Raw genomic sequence first — 25403 nt, 5'->3', positions numbered from 1 at the left:
CTCCCAACTGCTGTCTCATTAAAATTCAGCATCCACACTAGACTTGCACTTTGATTGACTGACTGAATTCCCCCCCCCTCCGTCCACACTTGGCAGGCATTTAATAGTAATTAAAGATTTCTCAAATCCGTTCAAAGGGTACTCAGATAATCAACAGGCAATGACTTTGATTGATAGTCACTGTCAGGAATGCAAGAAGATGAGACCTTTGAACAAATTTCCTTGAAGAAGCCTTTCTTGTGGAGAAAATATGCTCTGGACTGAAACACAGAGACAAATTTTCCCCATATGCCAACGATGCCAAAAAGAAGGACAGACTAGGGAAGATTTGCTGCAGCCTTCAAAATTTCTTTATGATCCCATTTCGCCCTGGGGTGTCTCTCCTTTTCTGTGTTAGCCTTGGCTCCTTAGTGGTATGACATTTCAACTAGATATCCACAGCAATAAAACTAGCACTGAAGCAGCCTTGGCTGCTTAGGAATTAAGACAGAAAGTGAATCCTGTGGGTTTTAAAATAATGAGAAGAGATGGCAAAACCAACAGCAGTGGTAAAAGGGCAAGAACAGTTAAAGAGTCTCCATGGGTCATCTTCGGAAAACATATTATTTCTGTATACATTCTCTTGATTTAGTGCCTGCTACATAAGGGCTGTACTACCACGAAAACTAATAAATCATTGCTCGGGATGACAGTTTTAGCACCTGTGCTTTATCATACAGCGGGGAACCTTGTAAATTACCCAGAGAAGCAACTGGTGGCCATACAGCATGTCTGGGAGAATCATTCAACACCCATCCTGGCACACAGATTAACTTCATTCCATTGTCAGTAGCATATAAAACAAAACAAAAAATGACAGGGAGATGTACCCCCCTCCCCCCCCCATTCTCCTATTAGTGCATAGGACCAAATTCTGGTCCATATACTCACTCAGCATCAATCCTGTTTGTGTGGTGGAAAAGCGGGGGTGTTGTAGGGGCCACCTTCACTATTCACATGTTATCCTAGGCCTCCAAAGATACTGCTGTATGCAAATAGGCCCTTCCTTGGACTGGCCCATATGCTGTAAAATCGTCCTCCTACAATAGCATAATGAAGATACCTGGCATATAATATTGACAGGCACCAACACAATTCACACAAACGTTGCACAGCTGAAAATGTGCTGCCACACTCATGCAAATGGATGCTAGGAAGCAGCAATTGTCAACAGGGCTATTCTGCCTCAAGCATTGCTTCCTGTGCATGACTGCATCTATAGGGCCACTGTGCAAGGAGGATCTTCCAATAAATAAACCGGACCATTTTTTGATGGGTGGGAAATTGTATGAACTGGGCCTAGGTGTGGAATTTATACGTTACTTTGGGCCACAGGGCATGTGAAATAAATGTCAAGTTCTTCACCATGAAAATAGTAGCAATAATTCCCTATATAGTATAGTCCTTTAACACAGGCTTCAGTAACTGGGATTTCTAAATGAAACTGGTTCATCTTTGGCAGTATATTCGGGCAGGAGGGAAACCATCCATGTCATTCCTTGTTAAATGAAAGATGCTTAGACACCGTGGATTTTCATTCCATTACCTGATTTCAGATGATTCCTCCTCCCCACTCCAGTCCACAAGACAGAGCCTGAAACATCTGGTGAGTCTCCCCAACCCCAGAAGCAGGGGTTATCTGAGGATACAAGGGTCTACATCAGGGAGGAAGGGAAGGGGGCAATTGATTGCTTAAACTACCTTACACTTGCGCAAGGATAGATACAAGCTCAAACTTGTCACTTGTTTGCAGGGAAAAGCAATTTAATAGAAATGTGGAAAATTGGAATGTGCATTTGCAAATGCGGAAGATATATATAAATGAGTTTCAGCAGACAGAATCTAATAGAAATTGGTTATTATCCAAAGAGAATGAAGATTGTGTTACAGGCTTGAGTGTAAGAGAACAACTCATAAAAAGATTGTTCATCCTTATTTCAGGCTCAGTATTTTCTTCTCGCTTAAAAAAAAGTTTAACTTTTTCATCTTGTTACAATCTTTGTGGCAGGAATGAGGTTCAGAAGATTAGTGCTTCAGCTTTCTGAAAATTGCAAGTAATTTCAAGAGAAGCCAGAACACTTTCATTTTAGAGCATTTTAGTGCCCTATAGTTTAATTGGCAGACCATTCTATGTGCTTTCACGCTTTCTGCTCGCTGCTAGACTCGCTAAATTGTTGGTCACAGGTGAACTAGAGAGCCAAACGCAGGCTTGTTGAGAGAACTGGTGCTCGTAACATTATCTAACACAATCTTGCTATGCTATCCTCACAAGACATATTCCAGGTGCATATATTCAAGCAACGAGAGCTCGAAGGCCAACTACTCCAGATGCAATATTATTTTCCTTACGTATTTTCCCATATAATAAAAAAGTTTTTAAAGGAGATCACCGCACCCTTACCAGACAAGTGTTCATGTTCCTATCATTAGGAACCCTTAGTTAATATTTTACAATTGAGCAACCTTTCTACGTAGGGGAGGGAACTTAGCACAGGCTCTGCATGCAGAAAGTTCTATGTTCAATCCCCAACAGCTCTAGTTAGAGCTAAGAAAGACACCTGCTTAATACTCTTGAGAGCTTCTGCCAGTACTTAACCAGATGGGTTAATTGTGTAGCTCCATATAAGGCAGCTTCTACATAAGGACATAAGATGAGCCTGATGGTATGTCCTGATGGTATGTCTCCTGGTATGTCCCACAGAGGAACTTACGGTCTTCAAACAAAAACATCCTGAAGGTCCCAGGCCACAGAAAGGTTAGGCTGGCCTCAACTTGAGCCAGGGCTTTTTCAGCTATGGCTCTGATCTGGTGGAACGCTCTGTCACAAGAGGCTAGGGCCCTGTGGGACTTGACATCTTTCCGCAGGGCCTGCAAGACAGAGCTGTTCCACCAGGCCTTTAGTCAGGGCACAGCCTGACTCCCTCTGTTGGCAATCTTCACAGAACTTTAGCCTAGTGGTTGCCATCAATTTGAGTTGAATTAACTTTATAATGAAATGATTTTAGAATGTTGTATTATTTTATTGTTGTTAGCCGCCCTGAGCCCGGCTTCGGCTGGGGAGGGCGGGATATAAATAAAAAAAAATATTATTATTATTATGGGTCAGGCCAATCACCCATCTCACCTAACATCCTGTTCTCACAGTGGCCAATCAGGAAACCTGCAAGCTGGACAGGAGCACAACAATACTCAGGCCACCTGCTGTTCCCAGCAACAGGTATTCAGAGACATACTGCCTCTGACACCAGAGGCAGGGCACAGCCACCATGGCTAGCAACTGTGGATGGCCTTGTCCTCCATGAACTTGCCTTCCTAGTTTTTTGAAGCCTTCCTAGTTGGTAGCCATTACTGCCACCTATGGGAGTTCCATAGCTTAACCATGCGCTGCATGAAAAAGCAAAGCAATGCATGCATGAACCGTGGCTAATGAGCTCTGTCCGGCTTGGTGGGTCAGAGGTTTTGTAGGCCTGCCTTAATCTCATGCCTCATTAGCAATGCTTGGCCTTTTGCAGGAAAGCCTTCAAGAGTTATGTTCTATTCTTTCCTAATTCTTTCTTTTTTCTTTTTCTTTAAAAACAACACCAGTCATGCAAAGTTTCAGTCCTGATTTGAAATAAAAAATTTAAAAATTGTCCACTAGCATCTTAGAGACCAACTAAGTTTGTTCTTGGTATAAGCTTTCGTGTGCATGCACACTTCTTCAGATATTCTTCAGAAAGCTTATACCTAAAACAAACTTAGTTGGTCTCTAAGGTGCTACTGGACTATTTTCCCATTTTTTTATTTCAACTGCATCAGACCAACACGGCTACCTACCTGAGTTTTGATTTGAGTTAGGATTAGGAATAACTGCATGCAGCATTTCCTATTTTGTATGCTAAGCCCTTTGTCATCATTCCTCTTCGCTTCTTTATCTGTATTTCTCTTTTAAAAAAACAATTCACACACCTGCATGGCATTCCATGGCACCTTCATTATACACCTTTAGGCGCCAGGCAAAAACATTGCTTTTTAACCAGGCTTTGGTTGACCTGATCAACATCCCATACCCTTTTAAAATGTGGCTCTTGGGGGGGATATTATTGAATTATTGCTTCTATTTTTATTTTATATACTGTGATCTTTTTATATGAACCGCCCTGAGACCTCCAGGTATAGGGCAGTATAATAATAATAATAATAATAATAATAATAATAATAATAATAATACTGTGCCCTCATAGGTGTGCTTTTTGATTACCTGAAGAGGGCTTGTGAAATGCAAAGATGAAGAGGTATACACTTTTGGACCTGTCGAAAGCATTTGGAAATCTATGGAATTGTTGTGGGTACCACAAAATACTTATTTTAAGATTGATGCTTAAATTCCGTATCCCCCCCCCCCAAAAAAAAACCCAGGCAAAGCACCACAGACACACACCTGGAAACAACACGAACAAAAATGCAGGTGACACCTCACCCAAATATGCAACACCTCCCCCCAAAAAAACAATTTAAAATGTCAAACCCTCCTCGTTAGAAAATTGGAAGGGACAAGTAATCATGGTAGACTTCTCGGTGCACCGTGCCATGTTGGGTACCCCAGGATTTATGTATCAGGTTCATAGTTGTACCTGTATATAGATCCTAACAGTAAGCCACATTGAGCCAAAATTGGCTAAAATGTGAGTAGAAATATAATAATAGAAGCAAGCCCAACATCTGTCTTCTTAGAAGCCTTAAGCACTGCCCTCTAAAAATGTCATCTATTTAAACTGAAACTTTTTTTTTTAAAAAAAAAAAAAACCTCACACACCATGTTGCTAACTTGAAAATCATCATGGACAGAAGCTGTACTGATTCCTCCCAATGAGCATATTGACAAACAAGTTCAACACTGAAAGCAACAGTTACAGTTTGGCAATGAGGGTCCCCCCCACCACATTTTAATAATATTGCCATTGGCATTCCCAGGTGATACGGTGGCTGTTATTCAAGGTGCCGCATCCATAACTCATGTCTGCCAGACTGTTATTGTATGTACACTTTGGAATAAAGGAGCCTTGCCGGCTGTCTAATATGATCTCCTTTGCAATCTGTTATTAGAACATGCATTTCCCATCTCGTTAATCACACCTTTATGGGTAGTGAAGACATTAGAAGAAGAAAAGAGAGGGAGAGGGGATTTCAAGATCATGAAGAAAGCAGCTGAAAATAAAAACAGTGAGGAACAACAGACAATGACAGAAAGCTATAAGCACACATTTTTTGCAAAACATTTGTGCTAATGGGGGGGGGGGAGGATAAGAGACGTTTCTCGTCCAATTGCTGCCCAACAATTATGTTAAGAATTTTTGGACATAGCACAGTACAATTAAAACCCAGCCGATAAATATATCACACATTCCCCATCCCACCCCTTTATCCATACTATCTTTTGGAACCAGGAAAGTCTGATGCATTTAGTCAGAGTCATCATGACTTTTGCACGGCATCATTAATCTCTTTGCTTGTTTATGAGCTCTGGGGTTTGGCTGCTTATGTGTACTTTGCTGCCACCACCAGGATACTGCGGTTTATCTTTTGGTGGGGGTGGCGGCAGCAGAAATGAGTACAGTACAAGACTGCATACAACTGCACTGGGCGCATTAGAGACAACCCTTTTCCCTTGACATACGTTTGCATGCAAAAGAGCAACAGCCATTGAGATGAAGACAGTTCACAGATGCAGAAGCTGCAGGCTGCTTGTTAAGCTAGGGGGGAAATGGTACTTTTACAATAATAGGCTATAATTTTACTCAATTCATTATGGTGGGTATTCAATAAAAATATTTACAGCACACATGCATACCACATGATTAACGCTGATGCAGTAAACACCAAGGGGATGAATAGAGACTAAATTGTCATTATTAAGAGATTTGCTGAACGTTCTTTTGTCTTTAAGTACAAATGGCTTAAAGGACTGGAGGAGCATTGCTAAAAGCACAGCACACTCACCACCAGTAGTGGAACGTGCAATCCAAGAGCCTCAATCCTTGGCAATATTTAACAAACACGGGTAAGCACAATATTTTTTTATTGTGGACCCTTCAGTTCAAGTAGCATCTAACAGGGCCAGGGGGAGAGGAATAATGTGGATTTTATCACAAAGTTTGCAACAAAACACCAACTGTATGCCCTTGGCACTTTTTATCACATTGCGAAATATGCTGGAAGTGAATATTGGTCCATTGGAGTGAATGGGGCACTGCCCCACCTATCTCAGACTGCCTTTAGTCAGCTCTCACCTACCTGCCTTCTTTCTTACAACTAGCCTAGTACTGACTGCCAGTTTCGTCATCCTTAGGCTGTGTACACACTCCTTCATGCAGCTGCTAAAATGGACTCCAGCCATAAGCTTTCCTTTAGGAGACAAATAAAAATGCACGTCTTCCAGCACACCTTTGGTACAGAAGAAGTGTTAAATAGAATATAGGTATTGAGCAATTATGTGATTGTTAAAACTGCTGCCGAGTTTCCGATATTGTTTTTGTTTCCCTTTAAAAATCATTTTATATTATGTATTTATGTTTGCAAACGTCCCTACAACCATTTGGTAAAAGGAGGTATAGGAATCCCTGAATAAACAATCGATACATCTGGGGTACCACAGTCTGGTTTTTTATCTATCCATAGCTTTGAAAGTAAGAGACCCTGGTCGATTCCCTTTGCCTTTAGATTACTAGGGGCATGTCACTGTATCCTCTCAATCCAACCAAATCTTTCTGAAGTTCTTGAGCCTGAGGCATGCCTAATTTAAACTCTGGGATCTGACTCGTGTGTGTTAGTGGAAGGAGGCTGTCCCGAAGCAGAAGAGAACACCATGTACCCTCCCAGGAGGACTGCATGTTTGTGTCTGTGGCTGCATGTACATGTTGGTTGTACATGCAGAAAGATAAATACTCGTCTTTTTAATGCATTGCATTTTAAATTTTGTTTGCATTACATGGAAATTTACATTTATGTGCATAAATGTTATACTGATTAAAGAGGCCTTATACCTTTGAAATGAAGGGGAGGGGGATTATTACAAGCACATCAGACTGGGAGCCCATTTTACACCCTGAGTAGCAGCTCACTCTGCCGAGTGCTCTTTTAGGAATCACTTCACCAACAATATTTGTGAATGCCATTGTGAGAATTTGGTCTTACTGCATGATCAATTTTCCTTTCATCTGTCACATCCTGCAACTTTTGCTTCATAATCTTATAGGAAAATAATTCCAATTTGGCTGTTGCCTGCAGAGATACTGAACAGTTTCTTTCAAGGTATCTCCCTTTGAAATGTAAATATTGGTTATTTCTCACATCTCCAGAACTGAGCCAATCAAGCTGCCCACTCAAAAATACTTCTTGGCTGAAAGTGCTCCAAAATATATTTATAGTCAACAGTTTTAAGATTTGTCAGAGATTCTAATTTTCTGCCTGGTTTCAGTTATCCTCCTCACGGTAGTCTCAACAAAGTCTTTATTATTCTGTGTGATGACATTCTACAATATTTTCAAGTATTCTGTGCAAGTAGAAAGTGGCGTTAGACATCCCTGCTCTAAAAGACAAGGAGATGGGGCCTGCAACAAAATGGTTCAGTGCAGGGTGCTGCTTTTCAAGATTCCAGCAAAAATTCATTTCCCCCTCTCTTCAGTCAGTCAGCTTTTTGTACCAAGTGTGCAGTCCTCATTACTCTGTTCTGTTGATATTTCCCCCCTATTTTTTGTACCTCTGCAAATCCAGGATTCTCGCCCCCCCCCCACTCCCCGCCATGCCTCATCATACATCTATTTTGAATGGATGCTTCCATTTTTGCAATGGCATTCAAAACTCCAGGCTATCCACATCAGGCGAGCTAGGTGTGCAACACGTCATCTTGGTTTTTCCAATGCTGTGGACTGACAATACATTGAGTGCTTCAAGACATTGTGGGAAATGAAAATGCCAGCTCCTAGTCAGCTGCGAAGTACTTCTGCTATTGACAAGCAAGCACAGGCCTCCCTCATTAATGTACTCCCCTGAAACCTGGAGTTGGGCCCGCCTCAGACTATTACGCTCACCATGAAGCCAACTAGTACACAAGGAAGCTTTTTCTGGGTTTTTAAGACACAACATGGCTACACATCCAAGTAGGTTCTAAACATCTTTTGCCATTGTTTTCCACAAGGAACTTGGTAGTTCTGTGAAGGTGTCAAAATCTTCTGTTAGAAAGCCCCATCTCTTCCCTGGACTACATTTCCTAGGGTCCCTTGAGAAAAAAGCATGGCAATTAAAGCATCTAAAAGCTTGAGCAAAGCCTGACTTCTCTCTCACTAGCTCACTAGCCATAATGTACACTATAGACAAGGTTAAAAAAATAAGCAACTATTCTGCTCTAATCTTCAGTTGTATATATAATCTTAGTCTCGCTGATAGGAAATGATTCAGTATTCTATTATCTTCAGTGACATGATTTATAGGGATTCTCTCTCTTCAACTTTTCTAACTTGCTGCATGTGCACTAGTTATGAAAACAATTCAGTGGGTGATTTCCAACCAAGTCATGCTCAGAGTAGGCTCACTGACATTAATTAGAAGCCTATTAGGTCTACTTTGAGTATGAATAACATTGGCTCTCATTTAAAGTTTTGCAGTGCTTCAATTTATATTCTCCTATGGGCTTTTTAAAACCTTGGTTTATGGGGGAAGATTGGGTTCAATTAAACAGAATTCAGTGGCTTCAATGCCTGGGCTTGTGTTGAATTCATGGAATGTGAACAAACAAGAGTTTTGTCATTAGGAGATTTTTGGCCAGGATTGTTGCCTCACTGGAGTGATTTATTGCATTGCTCTTCAACTGGTGGGTTGAGACCCACTAGTGGGTCACAGCCTCATTCAAGGTAGTTTGCATCAGGAGCACTACTACTTTGCATTCACATGGTAAAAGATTAAGAAATCGGTTCCCAAATGCATGTTTGGGTTAAAAGTGAGTCCTAGGTCTGAAAACATTGCCAGACAAAATGTCTTTCTTTTCTTTTCTTTTTCTTTTTCTTGCCAAAAACCTACCAAAGAGCACAGGTGAGAAATGGTACCAATCAATATTTTTTCAAACATAAGTGACTGGGGTATATATTTTCCAAATGAGGCTCATGTGTTTAAAATAATATGAGAGGAATGTGCCATACCTCTGTTGCTGAATACACCAAAAGAAGGAAAATCTGAATCCATAGCATTCCACTGAACTAGGTGGATGACTTTAGAACAGGTTTTTAAAATTATTTCATAACTCTGTGTACATGTGTGTTCATGTGTGCACATGTCCGCATGAATGTGTAACTCATGAAGCAAAAAGCTTAAAATGAAACCATGAAGTTAAGAAGAAACATATTAAAGGAAAAGCTTAGCTCGTATTTAGCAGTGCCAAATGCCATACTCACAGTTGACCATGTTAAAATATACAAAAAATTGTAATGAGCCCATGCTTAGGAAAGAGCATTGTTCGACTTAATGTAAGTAATGAACCTTTCATGTGAAATGATGTAGTGTCACAACTCATTTGCATCCCACTTAAAGTGTAATTAGGTTTCCCTGACAGCATGGCTTATGGCTGAAAGAGCAGACCTGGCTGCTAAATTAATCCAGAATCCTTCTAGTTAATAACACTCTGCAAAGCAAACTTTGCACACTTTAAAGTTCCTTTACATGACAAATTAAAAAGGGATGCTAGTGAAGGCTTAAGGGATGATGGACCAAATTAATCCCTGGAGCTCATTTTACTTGAATTGCAACCATTTTCTTAAGAATAGTGTTTGATCTCAGGCAATTGCATTCAACACCGTGTTGCCATTTTACCACATTGATAGATGACCAGCAAGTTAACTACAATATCCTTGGGCACCAGGGTTGCAGAGGGCCCAATATACATAAATGATGGAGAGCAAAATGATCACCACTAATTTCATTAATCGTAGTATGCAATCAAGATGTCAATTAGGTAAACAGAACAAAGTAACATTGCAAAATGCCATTTTTAAGGCCAAAAACTGCTTCCAACTGTCAAAAGGGGTATTAAAAAGGGAACCTGAAAGAAGGGTAAATATTTAATAGCTTAATTCAGGCAAATTCATATGACTGTTCTTTTGTTACCAAATGCAATTATTATCCTCACTCACTCACTCACTCAGTAGTGTGATGCCTGATGGCAATCAGTACTGTCAGGGTCTCCTGGTGACTAATGAAGATGGCCATGTTTTATCTCCACTGTCAGAGACAGTATGCCTCTGAATACCAGTTGCTGGAATCCACAAGTGTGAGATATTGCTTGTGAGCTTCCCATAGACATCTGGTCGGCCTCTGCAAGAACAGGATGCTATTCTACAAGGGCCTTTGGTCTGATCCCGCAGAGCTCCTTTTACATTCCTGGGACACCATGTGAATGATAGAATTCAAAAACTATGCTTAGCCAATAGTGCTACAACAGAATTCAACAAGGTTTCCAGGAAGAGACAGAAAATAAAACTTTCCTTAGTGTTGGGTGAAAGCATGTTATGTTCCTCCCAACTTTATGGCTGACATAATGCTAACCTTTTAGGCTTTCATTACCTGAGATCAGGATATCTATTGGAACATCTTTCTCCATATGAATCCAGCTGTGCCTTAAAGTCATTCTTACAGCATCACAGCTATGGCAGGTGGCAATATGGGAACAGGCTCCTGTGGTGCCTTGAATAAGGAATACTCTCCCCAGGAAGACTTGCTTGGCATTTATTTTTATATTATTTCAGTGCCAGGTAAATACCTTTTCATTTTCTTGAGTACTGTCATGATATTTCTACAGTTTCTGGTTACTATGATGCTCTTTCATCTATTCTTCTTTTTACTGTGTTCTGATTATATTTATTTTTGTATTTGTATACTACTACAGGAAGTCATCCAGGGGAAAATTTATGAAGAGTGAGATATAAATTCCTGGCATAAATGATGACCAAGCTCTTGACCTTTGGTATAAAGTAAGTATTAAACCAAAGAACAAGAATTTGAGGGAAACAATGATATAGAAATAGTGATATATATTGACACCTGAAGTCTATTTGGAGCAAGTCAACAAGCTAAACATTAAAAGGCCCAATCAATTCATTTATTTTAATTGGCTGACTCACTAACACCATGAGACGACACAACTAATTAAATATTTGACACCTCATATCGAAGCACAACACATTGTTACGTGTTTTGTAATTATTTTTCTCAATGATTGACTTGACTTTAGAGGTTGATGAAGTTATGACCACAGATCTGATGGAGGCTGGTTCCAGTCTTCTCCCATTATGTCCTTCAGACTGAAATCTTTGAAATATTCTAGAAGATGGCTATCAACAAAACATAAGTATATCAGCACAAGTAGTTAAGGTCCTAAATATATAGAAAGTTTTTATATATATAAAAAAAATAATTTTAAAATGATAGCTTTAGGGCAATACTGTTTTGAATAGGAGCATCTAATGTAGATTCACCTGATATGCACCTCCTGGGCTGAAGTGCAAATCAGAAGCAGGGCAATTTCAGAATCCAAATTTGCTTGGTATTCCACTCATTGAGGTGGCTGAGCACTGGGTCTCTTCTTTGTGTTCATTTTCTCCTTGTACAATCTCAGGAGATTATCTAGAGAGAAAAATGGCTGCCCCCCCATTCAATCCAATGGTGTACCAATGCCTTTTTCTGTAGTTTTCCCTAGAATGGAACATCATCAGTACCTGTCATTCCCAAAGGGGAATTCATACTGTTTTTAAGAGTGTCCAGTGCCAGATTTACATATAAGCTAAACATGCTATAGCTGAGGGCCCCACTCTCTTGGGGCCCCCCACAAAATTTAAAAGAAAAAAAACCTGGGTGTACATTTCCAAAATATAAGATAAAAAACAAATAAAATAAAACCTACATACAGCAACAGTGTTTTGTGTTGTGTAGGCTCCTATTTGTTATGTGCAAATGGCTTTAGATACCTATTAGGTCCATAAATTACCATAGAGCACATATTCAACAGAAAAAACAGTGATAATTTGTTGTTGACAAAGGACAGCTGGACAGATAAAGGATCCTATTACCTTCAGTAGCTTAGGGCCTCATCAAACCTAAATTCGGCCCTGGCAGTGCCAGTTGTGATTCCTCCACAATGACAAGAACTAGGGTGGTAGATTGGTTGGACTAGGATCAGAGAGGTCTCCACTCAGGCAAGAAGCTTACTGGGTGACCTTGGGCCAATCACATTCTCTCAGCCAAACCTGTCTCACAGGGTTATGGCGATATTAAAATGGGTTCCTTTGGGGCAAGGTGGAAAATAAATGTAACAACCACAACAACTTATGCAATTGGTAGCCATATGTGCTAAATACAGGACTGAACAAGCCTTCTAGAATCCACAAAAGACATAATGGATGTTGGCTGATAATATATAGTTATCCTTCACCACAAAAGCATTTCCAGAGCTGAGGAAAAGGTATGTTCACTGCACTGTGGAAAAATGAGGACTGGCCTATCCTCCCATGATCCAGTCACCAGTTTTCCTGTATTTACCTCTTTTAAAGGTACCCCTGCCCGTACGGGCCAGTCGTGACCGACTCTAGGGTTGCGCGCTCATCTCGCTCAAGAGGCCAGGAGCCGGCGCCGTCTGAAGACACTTCCGGGTTACGTGGCCAGCGTGACGAAGCTGCAACTGGCAAGCCAGCACCAGTGCCACACACGGAAACGCCGTTTACCTTCCCGCTATAAAGCGGTACCTATTTATCTACTTGCACTTAGGGGTGCTTTCGAACTGCTAGGTGGGCAGGAGCTGGAACCGAATGACGGGAGCTCACCCCGCCGCGGGGATTCGAACCGCCGACCTTACGATCAGCAAGTCCTAGGCACTGAGGTTTTACCCACAGCGCCACCCGCGTCCCTTTTATTTACCTCTTTTACACTTCATTAAATAGGTCCTAGCAGTACACTATGAAATTGTCACTATGAAGAGTAAACAGCATTAATACTCAAGTATATCCCAATAAAGAATGAAGGATTTTCTAAATGTGTTACGTAAGCAGTTACCGTCAAGAATAAAAAGAAGCTTCAGGAACAGTTGGAAAGCAATTTGAGAGAGACGTGGGTGTTTTGTACTCACAAATTAGGGCCCTGCCCCTCTTTGATCTCTTCTTGTGGTATTGGATAAAGTGCCTCATACATTCTCCCAATACCAGACCCATGGATTGCATATGAATTCATCTTGTCCACACCGGGGGGGAAGTAGTCCCAAGGAATAATTGCTGTGCCATTCCAGATGCCCCCATTTATATCAGCTTTAAATGTCAACGGAAGTCCTTTCTGCACAATGGAACACAAAATACACTCTAAAAACGTCATCACTATTTTCACATAAAGTTGTATCATTACAAGATATTAAGCCACATAACCATTTTAAAACAAAGTTTAGCACAATGCTTAATTATCAAGATAACACTGAATTGCTGCACTTGAAGTTCCTGTTAGCGCTTCTGTGAAAATGTCAGCTGTTGTTTTAAACATTTATCATACCATTCTATCTATTCAAAAATTTAATACAGAAGTTCAATTAAGAGAAGTGCAACTTTTGAGTTTTAGAAAGTGCTTTAATATAATGAACAAAGAAAGATATTCATGTCATTGGAAGACTTTCAGGTAGTATACAAAAAAGTAAGTGGACTTCTTATTCAGTTTCAGTTTCAATATGTCCTCTGAGTAACCATCTGACAGAACGGATTAAAAAGGAAGCATAAATCCCTGAAGCCAACATTAATTCAAATAAATAGCAGGAATTACAGGATTTCATTTGTAAAGAGGCAACCACCAGCTGCTTGCAAAAGCAATTACACTAGCTCTTTACAGAGATGCCCTAATTGAAACTATTGGTATTGAAGTTGTAACATTAACATCAAAGGAGACGGGTAATAATTTAGATATAGGAATGTGCCAAAGGCAGCATTTGCATTAAATCTGTGTCACTCTAGGAGCCAGCTAGATCCCTCAGAGATCCATTCCTTCCGTTTCCAGAAGGCCATATCTTGGTAGACTGACATTGGCTATGTACACACTAATCTGCTTGTAGCACAAAAATGCAGTTTCTCTCAATCCAGTATTATTCATCTTTGTCCTCAACATGCTGCCTTCATTGTAGATTGATTCTAGATCCTGCTGTCCACAAGGGTGGGTGGAGTTTTAAAAATGTCCCCTTGATTTGGTAATCTACATCTTTCCCTCCCTGCATATACCCCAGGTGAATAAAAGAGGAAGTGAATGAATGAATGAATGTTGTAATATACTTGTATGCATGAAAGGGTTAGCTTGAGCTCAGTCATCATTGATTGTAGAATAAAATGTCTTTACAGACATACACTTTGCACTGTTCCACAACTGCCAATATTTGAAGTTCAGAAAGGTCGTCAGGCTACCAATTGACCAGCAAAAAAACCCAACAGCCCAACCTGTGTTCTTTTAAAGCAACTTAATCTGCATAAATTAACAGATGAAGCTTTTGACTCCATCAAGGTCAACATTATCACCTGCTCATGTTTGTTTGCCAAGCAATCATTATAAGGCACAGGAGCAGGGTAGGACCCACTGAAAACAATTTGAAATCCTAAACAGAGGTTGATTTAGGGCCTCTGATGTGAACATGTGAAGTTCTGCAGTCAAGTCCTGATCTGCCATGGACACACAGTGTGACAACAGACATGTCTCTGTGTCTCCCCTAAGCAGGGAATAATAGTAAGTGGTCTTTCAAGTGTGTAGGGATAGGGAAGAGAAAATATTAATGTTAAAACACTGTGCACATAGGATATAAAACCATCCCTAGAACTCTCACACCAGATCTCGGTGATTATCTTTCAACAGTCATTGTGTTTGATACAGATTTCTTCTCTCCATTCCGTTGCTTCCTTGATTTCTTCTTTTCTTGACTCACATTTCTCCCTTTTTAAAGCCCTCTTCAGGCACTCAGAAGAACATTGTGGGTTTAGAGTGAGGTGAGGAATGAGCATGCACACGAGCCCTATGACTGCCATACATTCAGCACCCACGGGGATCCTAACCAGTTAAATATAGCTAGAATCCTCCCTACAATCAGGAAACCAGGCCCACCCGGAATTCCAATTATATCCAGCTGAATGTGGTTGGACTCTCTTTACCTACCTTTGCACTGAACACACAAAGTTCAGGGGAAAAGGGGGTGGGATGAGTGTGTATGGGGACAAGGGGGGCCGGGCCAATATGTCTGCGCCCATCTCCATGCAGTCTCTCACAGACTTTTGATTAACTGAAGAGGGCTCTTGTCTCCATTTTTCTCTCCCCCCAAACCTGTTTCTCCCTTCTGCTTCCGTATATAAACTTAAGCAGCAAAGTAGAAGTTGCTGCTCCCCTCTTTGCAAACAGCAAGGAAGGTAACCTGAAGCACAATGCCAACTGCAGGCAAAACTGAACATTATATTCAACTAAGTCCTATTCAGAGGAGACCCACTGAAATTAATGAACTAAAGTTTGTCATGTCTACTCTGAATAGGACTAACATTCAATACCATCCTAACACCCACAGTTTAATTTTGTTTATGAAGCTGGGAAGGAGAACATCACTCTTCTCTCCAGCAACTGCCAGATCTAATAATAACTTTGCTCCTGGTGACAAAGCAACTGGAATTTTGAGGCTGTAGTCAGAACCCTTTGTTTAAGGACCACAGTTAAATACTGATGATGGCAAAGCAAACAAACCACCCTCCGCCTGTTAGCTCTGTCTGTACTGGTTTTAAACACAGAATTATTTGTTCAGCTCCAATAGTAAATAGGTTATTCAATAAATATTCTGTCAGCTGTGGATTTCTGCTGTGAATTGCTTCACCTCAAGTATATTGCTGGATAGAACCCAGAGGGTGTTGGCATCCCAGATAGCTTATTTCATTTTCTGGGAACAATGATACAGCCACATTTTCATCTGTGTTTTAGATGCCGCATCTTATGCTGTATATTAAAGTCTAAATTCAATCAAAACTGTTGTTCAGAAGATAAGATTCACACGACAATTGTGTGCGCTTTGAAGCAGAATTCACAAGTCACCTTGAACCAGGCTGGAGTGAATTAAATGAATATTACCATAAAGGACAGTCTTAAGCCCTATTAGTTCAGTGGCACTTTCCTTGGTAAGTGTATATAAGATTGCAGCCTTAAATCATGAATAAACCACAAAGAGAAAGTTTGATTTAAGTTGCTGATTCTAAATCAGACTTCCCATTTCCACTTCAATTGTTTCCTAAACAAAATCTCACAATAATTGTTTGAGAGTTTCCATAGCATGCGGCTGCAGCAATTATAAAATACTTCAAAAACTGACTGGGTCAGTTAAGATAAAATATAAAAGATTAAAAGAAGATTAAAAGAAGTCCGAAGAGCACCAGTAAGCGCGTCTTACCTCGGTGCCATGTTGGCCCCTCCTCCAATAATTGTTTGATATAACTCTTAAAATTTGTTGCTATAACACTAAATAGTAGTATACTACATAATAAGGAAATTTGTGTGTGTGAATTCACTCTGTCCTGCATATATTTTGCGTAACATCTCAGGTTTAACACTGATTTAAGAAAGTACAGGGAAACTGAGACCCCACCCTCATATACCTTTCACATCTGTACAAACATTGTTATCTGAACATATTTCTTGATAACAAATGAGAGATATAAAGCTAGGCTTGATTCCACAAAATTAATTTCTTTTTCTTATTTAATTTCAGTGCAATTACTGTGCATTTACCTGACATAAAATCACTGAGAACATACCCAGGTGAACTTTCAGATATCATGTCCTAATCCAGAAACCTATAGCCTTGAGTGCTGATTCCTTGGTTTCCTCTTTCCAACATTTGCTGAGATGCCCCAAACTAGTACTAACTATAGTACTAACTTCCAATGCCTGGTTTGAAGTAGGTTTGCAAACCAGACTTTGGAGATTACTAACCTTAGTTTGCCTGATTTGGACATCACAGCAAACTGTGGTTAGAGCAACATGAAAATGGAGAAGAGAATCAGCAGATGAGAGGGGAGGAGGAAATGCATGAGCTTGCAAGCACATCCCCATTTATGATCCTCCAAATTATGGATACTTAATGAATTGGACTTGATGACTATCCAGCTTCATGACTGAGCAGGGAATATCAATCCAGATTTCCCCATTCCAAGTCCAACACTATTCCCCATAACACACCTGCTCTCGTATTATATGATACTGCTTGCCGAAGAAGTAAATAATGTGTTCCCCAATTCCATTCTTATAGCATGAGAAGTTTTTAGAATAAGATGTTCTTACTTATCTAAGATCTTCTATGAAAGTATATCAAAAACTGAAAAAATAAATCGTTATAATATATGCCATATAATTCCTATTCTGTTCACATTGCACAGATATAGACTGACTCATGATAAACAGTAAAAACCTACTGAAACAGTAACATATTGATGCTGTACAAAATTCTAAAATATGATGGTATGCAAATAATTTATTATGAATCTCCATAGCATAACCCATGATTATTAGCTTCTAAATGTAAAATGCCTTTCTATGGGAATATATATGCATTGCTTATAACGGTTTTAAGGAACGCTGAATTGCTCAGCACTAAATAGAAAGGGAAATGGTTTCAGATAAATTTATAGCATAATAAAAACTTTGATGTAAATGCAGGATGTGCCAACAGGTGAGAGTTTTTTTTTAAATTAATTTGATCGAATAAGCTCCATGGAACCAATTTGCAAATGATTTGCAGATGTTTTGGCATTGCTTAACTGTATTGCCATGATTTATGTTACTTAACACTAACGCAGATGATGAAATGAATTTATTGTCTGTAATTACCACAACAGGAAAAAAAAGCGATCAGAAAGGAAAATGAGATTTAAAACAAAACCAAAAAACCTTGAACACAGAGAATGGCTATTTAAACTCTGCTCATAAAGCAAACTGTGGAAAACCATTGATTTAATTATACCGCAGCAACCAATTGTACCATTATTTGCAATTGCTTGCAAAATTCTTTAGCAAAATGACCTTATCTGATCTGGAGAAACTAGGTCCCATTATTTCATACACTCATTTATGAGTAATTTCTGCTGAACATCCATTGAAAATTATTCATGAATGCAGTTTAGATGATGCCATGGCCAGGACCTCCATTAAGTTAAATAGCGGACATATAGTAATCAAATAACTTGGTGCAAAAATATTAGTATAAAAAGAGCTGCAATTTTACAGAGTTTTACTCGTCATCTTAATCCCTGCAGTGAACTAAAGATAGTCACATTAGGTGGCAATCCTAAATTCACTTACCTAGGAGTAAGCCCCATTAAACTCAGCAGGCTTACTTTTAAATTGGCATGCATAGAATTCCACGCAGCTGTTTGCAACTCTGAAGAAGAACACATGGTGTTCTTTTGCTTCGTTTTACACAGTAATAGAAGACTGGGTGCACAATGTGCATACAATAATATTCACAAGTTTTATGTACTCAGGATGATGAAAAAAGGTAGAGGGTGGCACCCCGTGGCATCTGCTGCCTAAGGCAACTGACTCACTCTACCTAATGGCACGGTCGGCCTTGAAGCCACCCACAAAGATGCAGAGGGGTTATGTTAATGATTTATATATGCATTCTATAATGTCAGCATACACAAATGTGAGAATCATTGTGTTCATAAAACAGGAAATATACAGACAGCATTCTAATCAAACCTTACTTGGTTAAATGCTTGCTTCGTTTAATTTAACAACGGAAAATTTACATGCAGAATTCTACTTACTTCAATACAATCTCCTGCAGAAAGAAGTAATACAAGATGTTGGCCATGCCTAGCAAAACAAAATCATGAGGATGAGGGGTGGGTGGGAATCAATGGTATTGTCAAAACAGGTTTCATAGGAATACAAAACAGTCAATGTAACAATTTAATGAATTCCATAGCAGATTATAGAAAAGAACAAAATGTTGTGCGTGCTGCCATAAAATGGAGTATGTTGCCTTCACTTTGCGTAGACTTAGCCATTGGTTTCTGGAGCTAGGAAAGCTCAGGCTGTGTATGCACTGCTGTTTACTCTGGCTCCAGTGCACTCCCAGTGCTGGTGTTTAAAGCCATGTAAACTTGATGTTAGCCACAATCTATAGCTAACTTACAGTTTCTTGAGAAATATTGCTGTTTGATGTGTGAAAACAGAAGCCACGTTCACTTCACAGTTAAGCTATGTATACATTTGAGATAGTTACTGCACATGCTCAGATGACAACTTCATTGATAGGCATTCAGGAGAATGTAACAGTGTGGGACTTCATCTATAAACCAAAGTCTAAAGTAATAGACACAATGTGTTGTTTACATGGCAAAACTTACGGGCAGACTTCCACTTCCAAATAGTTTCTTGTTGCACTATTCAAAAAGAAGGATTCAACCACTGTGAAAGAAATAATACCAGAATGCTAGCATGTGAGGTTTGGAAGGAAGGGGAAAGAGAATTAACCAAGGAATTTTATTATTATTTCAGAAAGGCAAAAAATTCTTCATCTTTATCATAGTTCACTCTCACATCTATTAAATGTTTCACATACAGTTTAACTCAAAAGCGCATGGGTTCTTGTTACAGATAAGATATTTCTATGGATTCTGTAATGATTTAACAAACTGGTTCATGTTTGGATGAATCTGGTTCACCTCCGTGTAATCCATACACTGTGATTCAAAAAACATGTTGACTTAGTCATGTCCAAAACCTTGTGCATACGCAGTAAGTGAGTGAGATTGTTGACTTTCTCCCCCCTTTGAACAACAAATCATCTTCTAAAACCCTCGATTTCAAAAGTTGTTTGCCATGTTACATATGTGTGAGGGGAAGGAAGGGCTCATCTTCAAAGCTCTTTGGGGTTCATGGGACTAATTATTTAGTTCTTTGGGTCCTGCCATATCTATGGGTGCTCTGCGATGACTGCAGAAACTTTAGGTTTCTGTATCTCGAACACTAAAGTTCATGGCAGGAGTTGCTGTATTTTTATAGACCAATATCTGATTTTATTCATATCCATGGCATATTTCATGCTTTGTTTATTACTTCACCCCAGTGAACAGCAGACCTTCATAGCATACCACAAACTGCTTTGAGAATTCCCATCAATTTTAGAAAAGGTTAGTTGTGTTTCATGTGGAACTGCTGTTTGGAATGCCCAAAGTCCTTCCTCCAGCATGCTGAACTAGCTGAGTTGTTTTAAAAAAACTAAAACAAAATTCTCTTGGCTATTAAAATGTTATCATGTTATTACAAAAAGTTAAAATCCTACTACGTTTAGTAGGAGCTTTCAGGGGTTGAAGTAAGTGAAGAATAAAGCTGTGTGTATAGGGCAAATGTAAATAATGACCAGGATTAAACAATGATCTGACTGTGCAACCTTAAGTGGAAGAGGCATGAGGTACAGACTTCCAGTTCTCCCACACTGGTTTCAAAGGAACTGTCTTTGCCAACTCTAAGCTGAAATAGGAGGGAGCATTATCCTGGAGTCTCTGCAATGAATGAAGGGACATTAGATCCAGTTTGCCCAAGCCACCTTTTGGGCTACTGTGAGAGAAAGAACCACCATCTCTAGATATATACCCATTGAACTATTTACAGCATAGCAAGTCCCCACACACAACCTCAACAGGCATGACCCTTTGCCAGCAGAGATCCATCTCTACAACATCCCACCTATTCCAGTTAGTGCTCATGCCACTTTTAAAAAAAAATGCACAAGGTTCCTTCATTTTCAACTTGTTTGGCAATCCAATTAACAGGAAATACTTCATCTCAAGAAGCACTGTACACATGAGCTCTTTAATGCTACACATTAATACACATTAATGCTACTGGAAAAAACTGCTAGTTGAATCAATATTAGTTTTCTAGGCCTGAAACGTTACCACTTTTTGTGTTGTATACCCTTCATAAAACCTCACCTTCATAGTCCCAAAGGCCATCAAAAGGCTTTCCAGGTTCACCAGGTGGAGCTGGAGGATCATCGAAGAATAAGGAGTTCACTTCCATTACTAAGCCTTGAACACCAGGTTTAAATGTGATAGTCACTGGAGCATGCAAAACCGGTATGCTGTTCCAGGTATTTACAATTTTATATACTACCTACATAAACACAATAAAAGTGATAAAGACTTATATTATCTGGTTCCAACAGAGTTAGTCTGAGGCTGTTACTGCTACATTTCCATAGTACATTAAGGGCATTTCCCCCATATTATGCTATTTGGGCAACCTAGATATTGCAGTGAATGTGACTGTAGTCTTCGGGGGACAAACTTTTCCCCACAAAGGTTTCCAATGTGCTGAATCAGGTCCAAATCAATTAAGCATGCTAATTAGAAAACAAAATTTTAAAAGAAGTACATGCATGTTAGCTGCCTAAGTGGCTAATAAAAAATACTAATAAAATTTTCTAATAAAACAACTATCATTAGCAAATGTAGTTGAAGCGAAATATTAGATTAGGAACAAAAATAAAAAGTGCACATTATGTGATTTAAATGTTACAAAGTTTTAGCTGTGGGTGTTTACTGGAATACTTGCAAACATTTTAAGACCATGACAACTCAATAGCATATATTTTCTTATCATTTCTGGAATATGTTGTGTATGTGGGGTGCCTGGAAAAGACCCTGATGTTGGGAAAGATTGAGGGCACAAGGAAAAGGGGACGACAGAGGATGAGATGGTTGGACAGTGTTCTTGAAGCTACCAGCATGAGTTTGACCAAACTGCGGGAGGCAGTGGAAGACAGGAGTGCCTGGCGTGCTCTGGTCCATGGGGTCACGAAGAGTCGGACACGACTAAATGACTAAACAACAACAATTTATATTTCAAAACAACATAGGCTTTCTAGGTACAGTCACCTAAAAACAGTAAAACTTTGAAACTCCCTAGTCTAGCTGGTACTGTGCTCATTCATTCATTTAATATCAAATCAATCATAAGTGGGGTGGGGCAAGTGATGTGGAGGAATATACTGCCACATCCCAAGTCCTATGAGCCAGGCCACAACAGAAGGTGAGCAGGTGACTTATTGTTCTTTTTCACAATGCCAGCTCCAGACCAGTACAGCCTAGGGGCCTGAAGACTGGGCCCCTCCAAGGGCTGTGGATTCAACAGCCTGCAGCATCCTATTTCAGAGCTTCTGATTGCTTTTGCTGATAGGACAGCTGCCAGTAATAGTAGTTTTCTGCCACCTTGGCAAAGCTGGCTTCCTGCAGCAAAGGACACCTGGCCCCAGTGGCAGCCCTCCTCTCTGCTGCCAAAGGAGCACCAATGCACCATACAGCCTGTCATCTCAGTAGAAAGTGCAATCTATTTTATTTTATTTTACTATATACAAAGAGAATGCAGAAGTTTATGGGAGTTGGAATCCCAACAACATTTACAGAGCCATAGGTTGGCCAGTCCTGTGCTAAATGAATAGTCTGGGGGAAAGTAAAGAACAAATCTATTTCCACCTGTAACCAAAAGGTGGTTTGCCAAAATGGGCAATCTCAGGGGTACAGTACAGATAAACTTCAGCTGCTGAAATGAGCCAAAACAGAATGCTTTTGAGAAGCAATAGAACACAGCTAACAGCTGTTCATCTTGCAACATTCAAAGTCAGTGCAAGATTACAGTTCCTTTAAAATGTGAATAGGAGACTTGATGAGAAACACAGCATCACTGCACTTAACATTTTAATGCAACCGAGAAAACGAAATATAAAAGGTAACAGCAGGTGAGACTTCACCATTGCATTTCATTTAATCTCAGTAACTGCTATGAATTTTTAAAAAAAATACTTTTCACAATGTTCTCATTCTCTTAAAAGTGCAGCATTTTGTGTAACCGTATATAAATTCTCACCTGTCTTGTTTCATTCCTCGGAAATTTTGCCTCATGATCACTGAACACAGCACTTTCACTTGGGAAGAAAAGATAGGTAACAATAGATGAATGGAATCTACCTGCATTAATCTGTGCTATTGCACTACATTGTTTTATTCTCAAAATGCAAAACATCAGTTTAGAAACTGCAGTCCTATTAGGGTTATATGAAACCAATGTGTGGTTCTATTTTGAAAAAAACAAAAACACAACTTCTAGAAGAAAACTTAGCAGGGATTTCCTAAGCATAACATTGTTAACTTTAGTCTCCCATCTAGTGGCAAAAAGCAGTAAGAGTCAAAGTTTCTGCGATAAGCCTATTAACCCAATAATTACGGGGGGAGCAAGACACCTTAATTTTATATATATGACTATAAGAGTGATAAAATTTCATAGAAAGTGCAACAACACAAAATTCTTATTTTCAAAACCTTGGAAACATTTCAGGAAGTATTAGGCAAGATAAATCCTCATTTGGATTGATCTGGAAGACTTAAAACAATGGCTGTAGGTCTTATCACGATGTTTGTCCACCTTTGGTCCCCACGCAGCACTCAGATGTCACCCATGGTTCCTAAAATCTGTCAGCATGTGACAGTGAACACACCCCAGGAACACCTTCACCTTTCCAGCTAAACTGGGTGAAGGTAGCTGATTAGTTTCAAACCCTTGGTGAGTTAGGGATTTTCTGTGTTTGAAGACAGACTCAAGCAGATTGAGTGGATGAGACCAATAGTGGGTCCAACAGTAAAGAAGGTGGTTTCTGCATCTGCTATAGAGCAGTGTTTCCCAACCTTGGGCCTCCAGCTGTTTTTGGACTACAATTCCCATCATCCCTTGCCACTGGTCTTGCTAGTCAGGGATGATGGGAGTTGTAGTTCAAAAACAGCTGGAGACCCAAGGTTGGGAAACACTGCTATAGAGGGAAGTGAGGAGCAGGTGGGGCTTGTCAACCTGGGAATGTAGTCCATCTAGGACCTAGATTCTAGGTGAAGGAAAATTCTGACCCTAAACCTCTGCTGCCTTGCTGGATACCTTCAGGAAAAGAAAAGGCTAAGGAGTAAACCCTAAAGAAATCCGGAGTGGAGTCTGTAAGATGGTTGGATGGTGTCCTGTACACCTCTTTCCAGCAACTACTGCAGCCAAGCTGGTGTCAAATATATTGCTCTGCTTTCCTTTGGTTCACATCAGTGAGGTCAAGGGGGGTCAAGTCTAGGGAGCCCAGGACCCCCATAAAACATTGCCCAGGCTTGTGCTCTGAGGAGGTCACTTTGGTTACAAGCACAGAGGTCTGACTTCACCCCCAGAGGTACACTCCATTGTCTCTCAAGATAGATCGATGCCAACAAAGATCTTATCATGTAGATGGATGACTCTTGGAATTTGTGAACAAAAATCACAAAATATTGCACTGGTTTGTGTTATATTCTTGTAGCTGCTGGGAAAAGATGTATTTAAAAGAATGAAGAAGTGGGAAGGGGGGAGTCTAGCAGATAAATGCATGCATACGCCTTTCTGCATATGCAATAATAACACTGTGGGGGGATACTGGGTTTTGTTTTTGTTTTTCATTACTATGTTAAACATTTTTGTGTTTTTATAATCTAATCTGATCCTCAGATGAAGGGCAGATATAGAAATTTAAATAATAACAATAATAATGCAAAAGTGTTTAAGCAGAAGGGTAAAAACCCTTGCTTTAAAAAAAAAAAGAGAACCATGACATTTCCAGGACTCAAATAATACTCATTCACAACATCTGCATATGGTGTACACTGAAGCAGTACAGTAGTGCCGAGGGTTTGATTTCCCCCAAACCAATTAGATCACTCCTACAGAGCTTATAACTTAAACCAGGCTCTTTAGTGAAGAACTTTTCATCCACTCTGCACTGTAACCATCTGTGTGTTGGAAGAACAGATTTGTTCTGCCATTCTCAATTTCCTCCCTTTTATTGTAATGGCTCCCAACTATCCCTTCTTACAATAGGGAATAAAGATTCTGCTTTATCACTATGCAATCCACTTAATTTTTTTGATAGATGATAGGTAGGTAGGTAGGTAGGTAGGTAGGTAGATAGGCAGGCTGGAGAAAGGAAAAATCAACCATACGTATTAAACAAAGCTTTCTTTTTCAGTTGTGTTACAGAGGAGAACTGAAACAAATGATATAGAAATAAAGTTAACTAGTACCTGCTTAGCACGAAGTGGTGGGCAAAGTCAGGAAAGCAGGCAGCAATAAAAGCCACAGCAAATAAAGTATTCATTTTTACAAGCTATCGGGTAGAACAAAAAAATTACGTTTTATATAGCAGCTAGATGAACAAAGCTGAATAGCCATTGGCTTTGGAGGGTGTTTACTATATAAAGAAGAGGTAATTGATAACACATCCTGGCCTTGGCAGT

General features: G+C 39.7%; 1 protein-coding gene across 2 annotated transcripts; it reads right to left on the bottom strand.

Annotated features, from left to right (window-relative positions):
- Positions 1–11142: 11142 nt before the first annotated feature.
- LOC307223476 (UPF0462 protein C4orf33 homolog) lies at positions 11143–25295 on the bottom strand. Of its 2 annotated transcripts, XM_079989457.1 has the most exons (7): positions 25191–25295; positions 22978–23035; positions 21045–21225; positions 19455–19515; positions 18870–18918; positions 13184–13383; positions 11143–11396 (listed from the first exon to the last, which is right to left on the bottom strand). In XM_079989457.1, the coding sequence occupies exons 1-7, from the start codon at positions 25262–25264 to the stop codon at positions 11309–11311; spliced, it is 711 nt and encodes a 236-aa protein (XP_079845583.1). In that variant the 5' UTR covers positions 25265–25295; the 3' UTR covers positions 11143–11308. The 2 variants fall into 2 exon arrangements, with proteins under 2 accessions (XP_079845583.1, XP_079845584.1); XM_079989458.1 differs by lacking the exon at positions 19455–19515 and having other exon boundaries at positions 18870–18883.
- Between the last annotated feature and the right edge of the window lie 108 nt (positions 25296–25403).

Source organism: Podarcis cretensis, assembly GCF_951804945.1.
Source record: "Podarcis cretensis genome assembly, chromosome: 9".
In the NCBI taxonomy this organism is placed as follows: Eukaryota; Metazoa; Chordata; class Lepidosauria; order Squamata; family Lacertidae; genus Podarcis; species Podarcis cretensis.
Note: the sequence above shows the minus strand (reverse complement) of the source record. Positions and strands in the feature narration are given on the sequence as shown.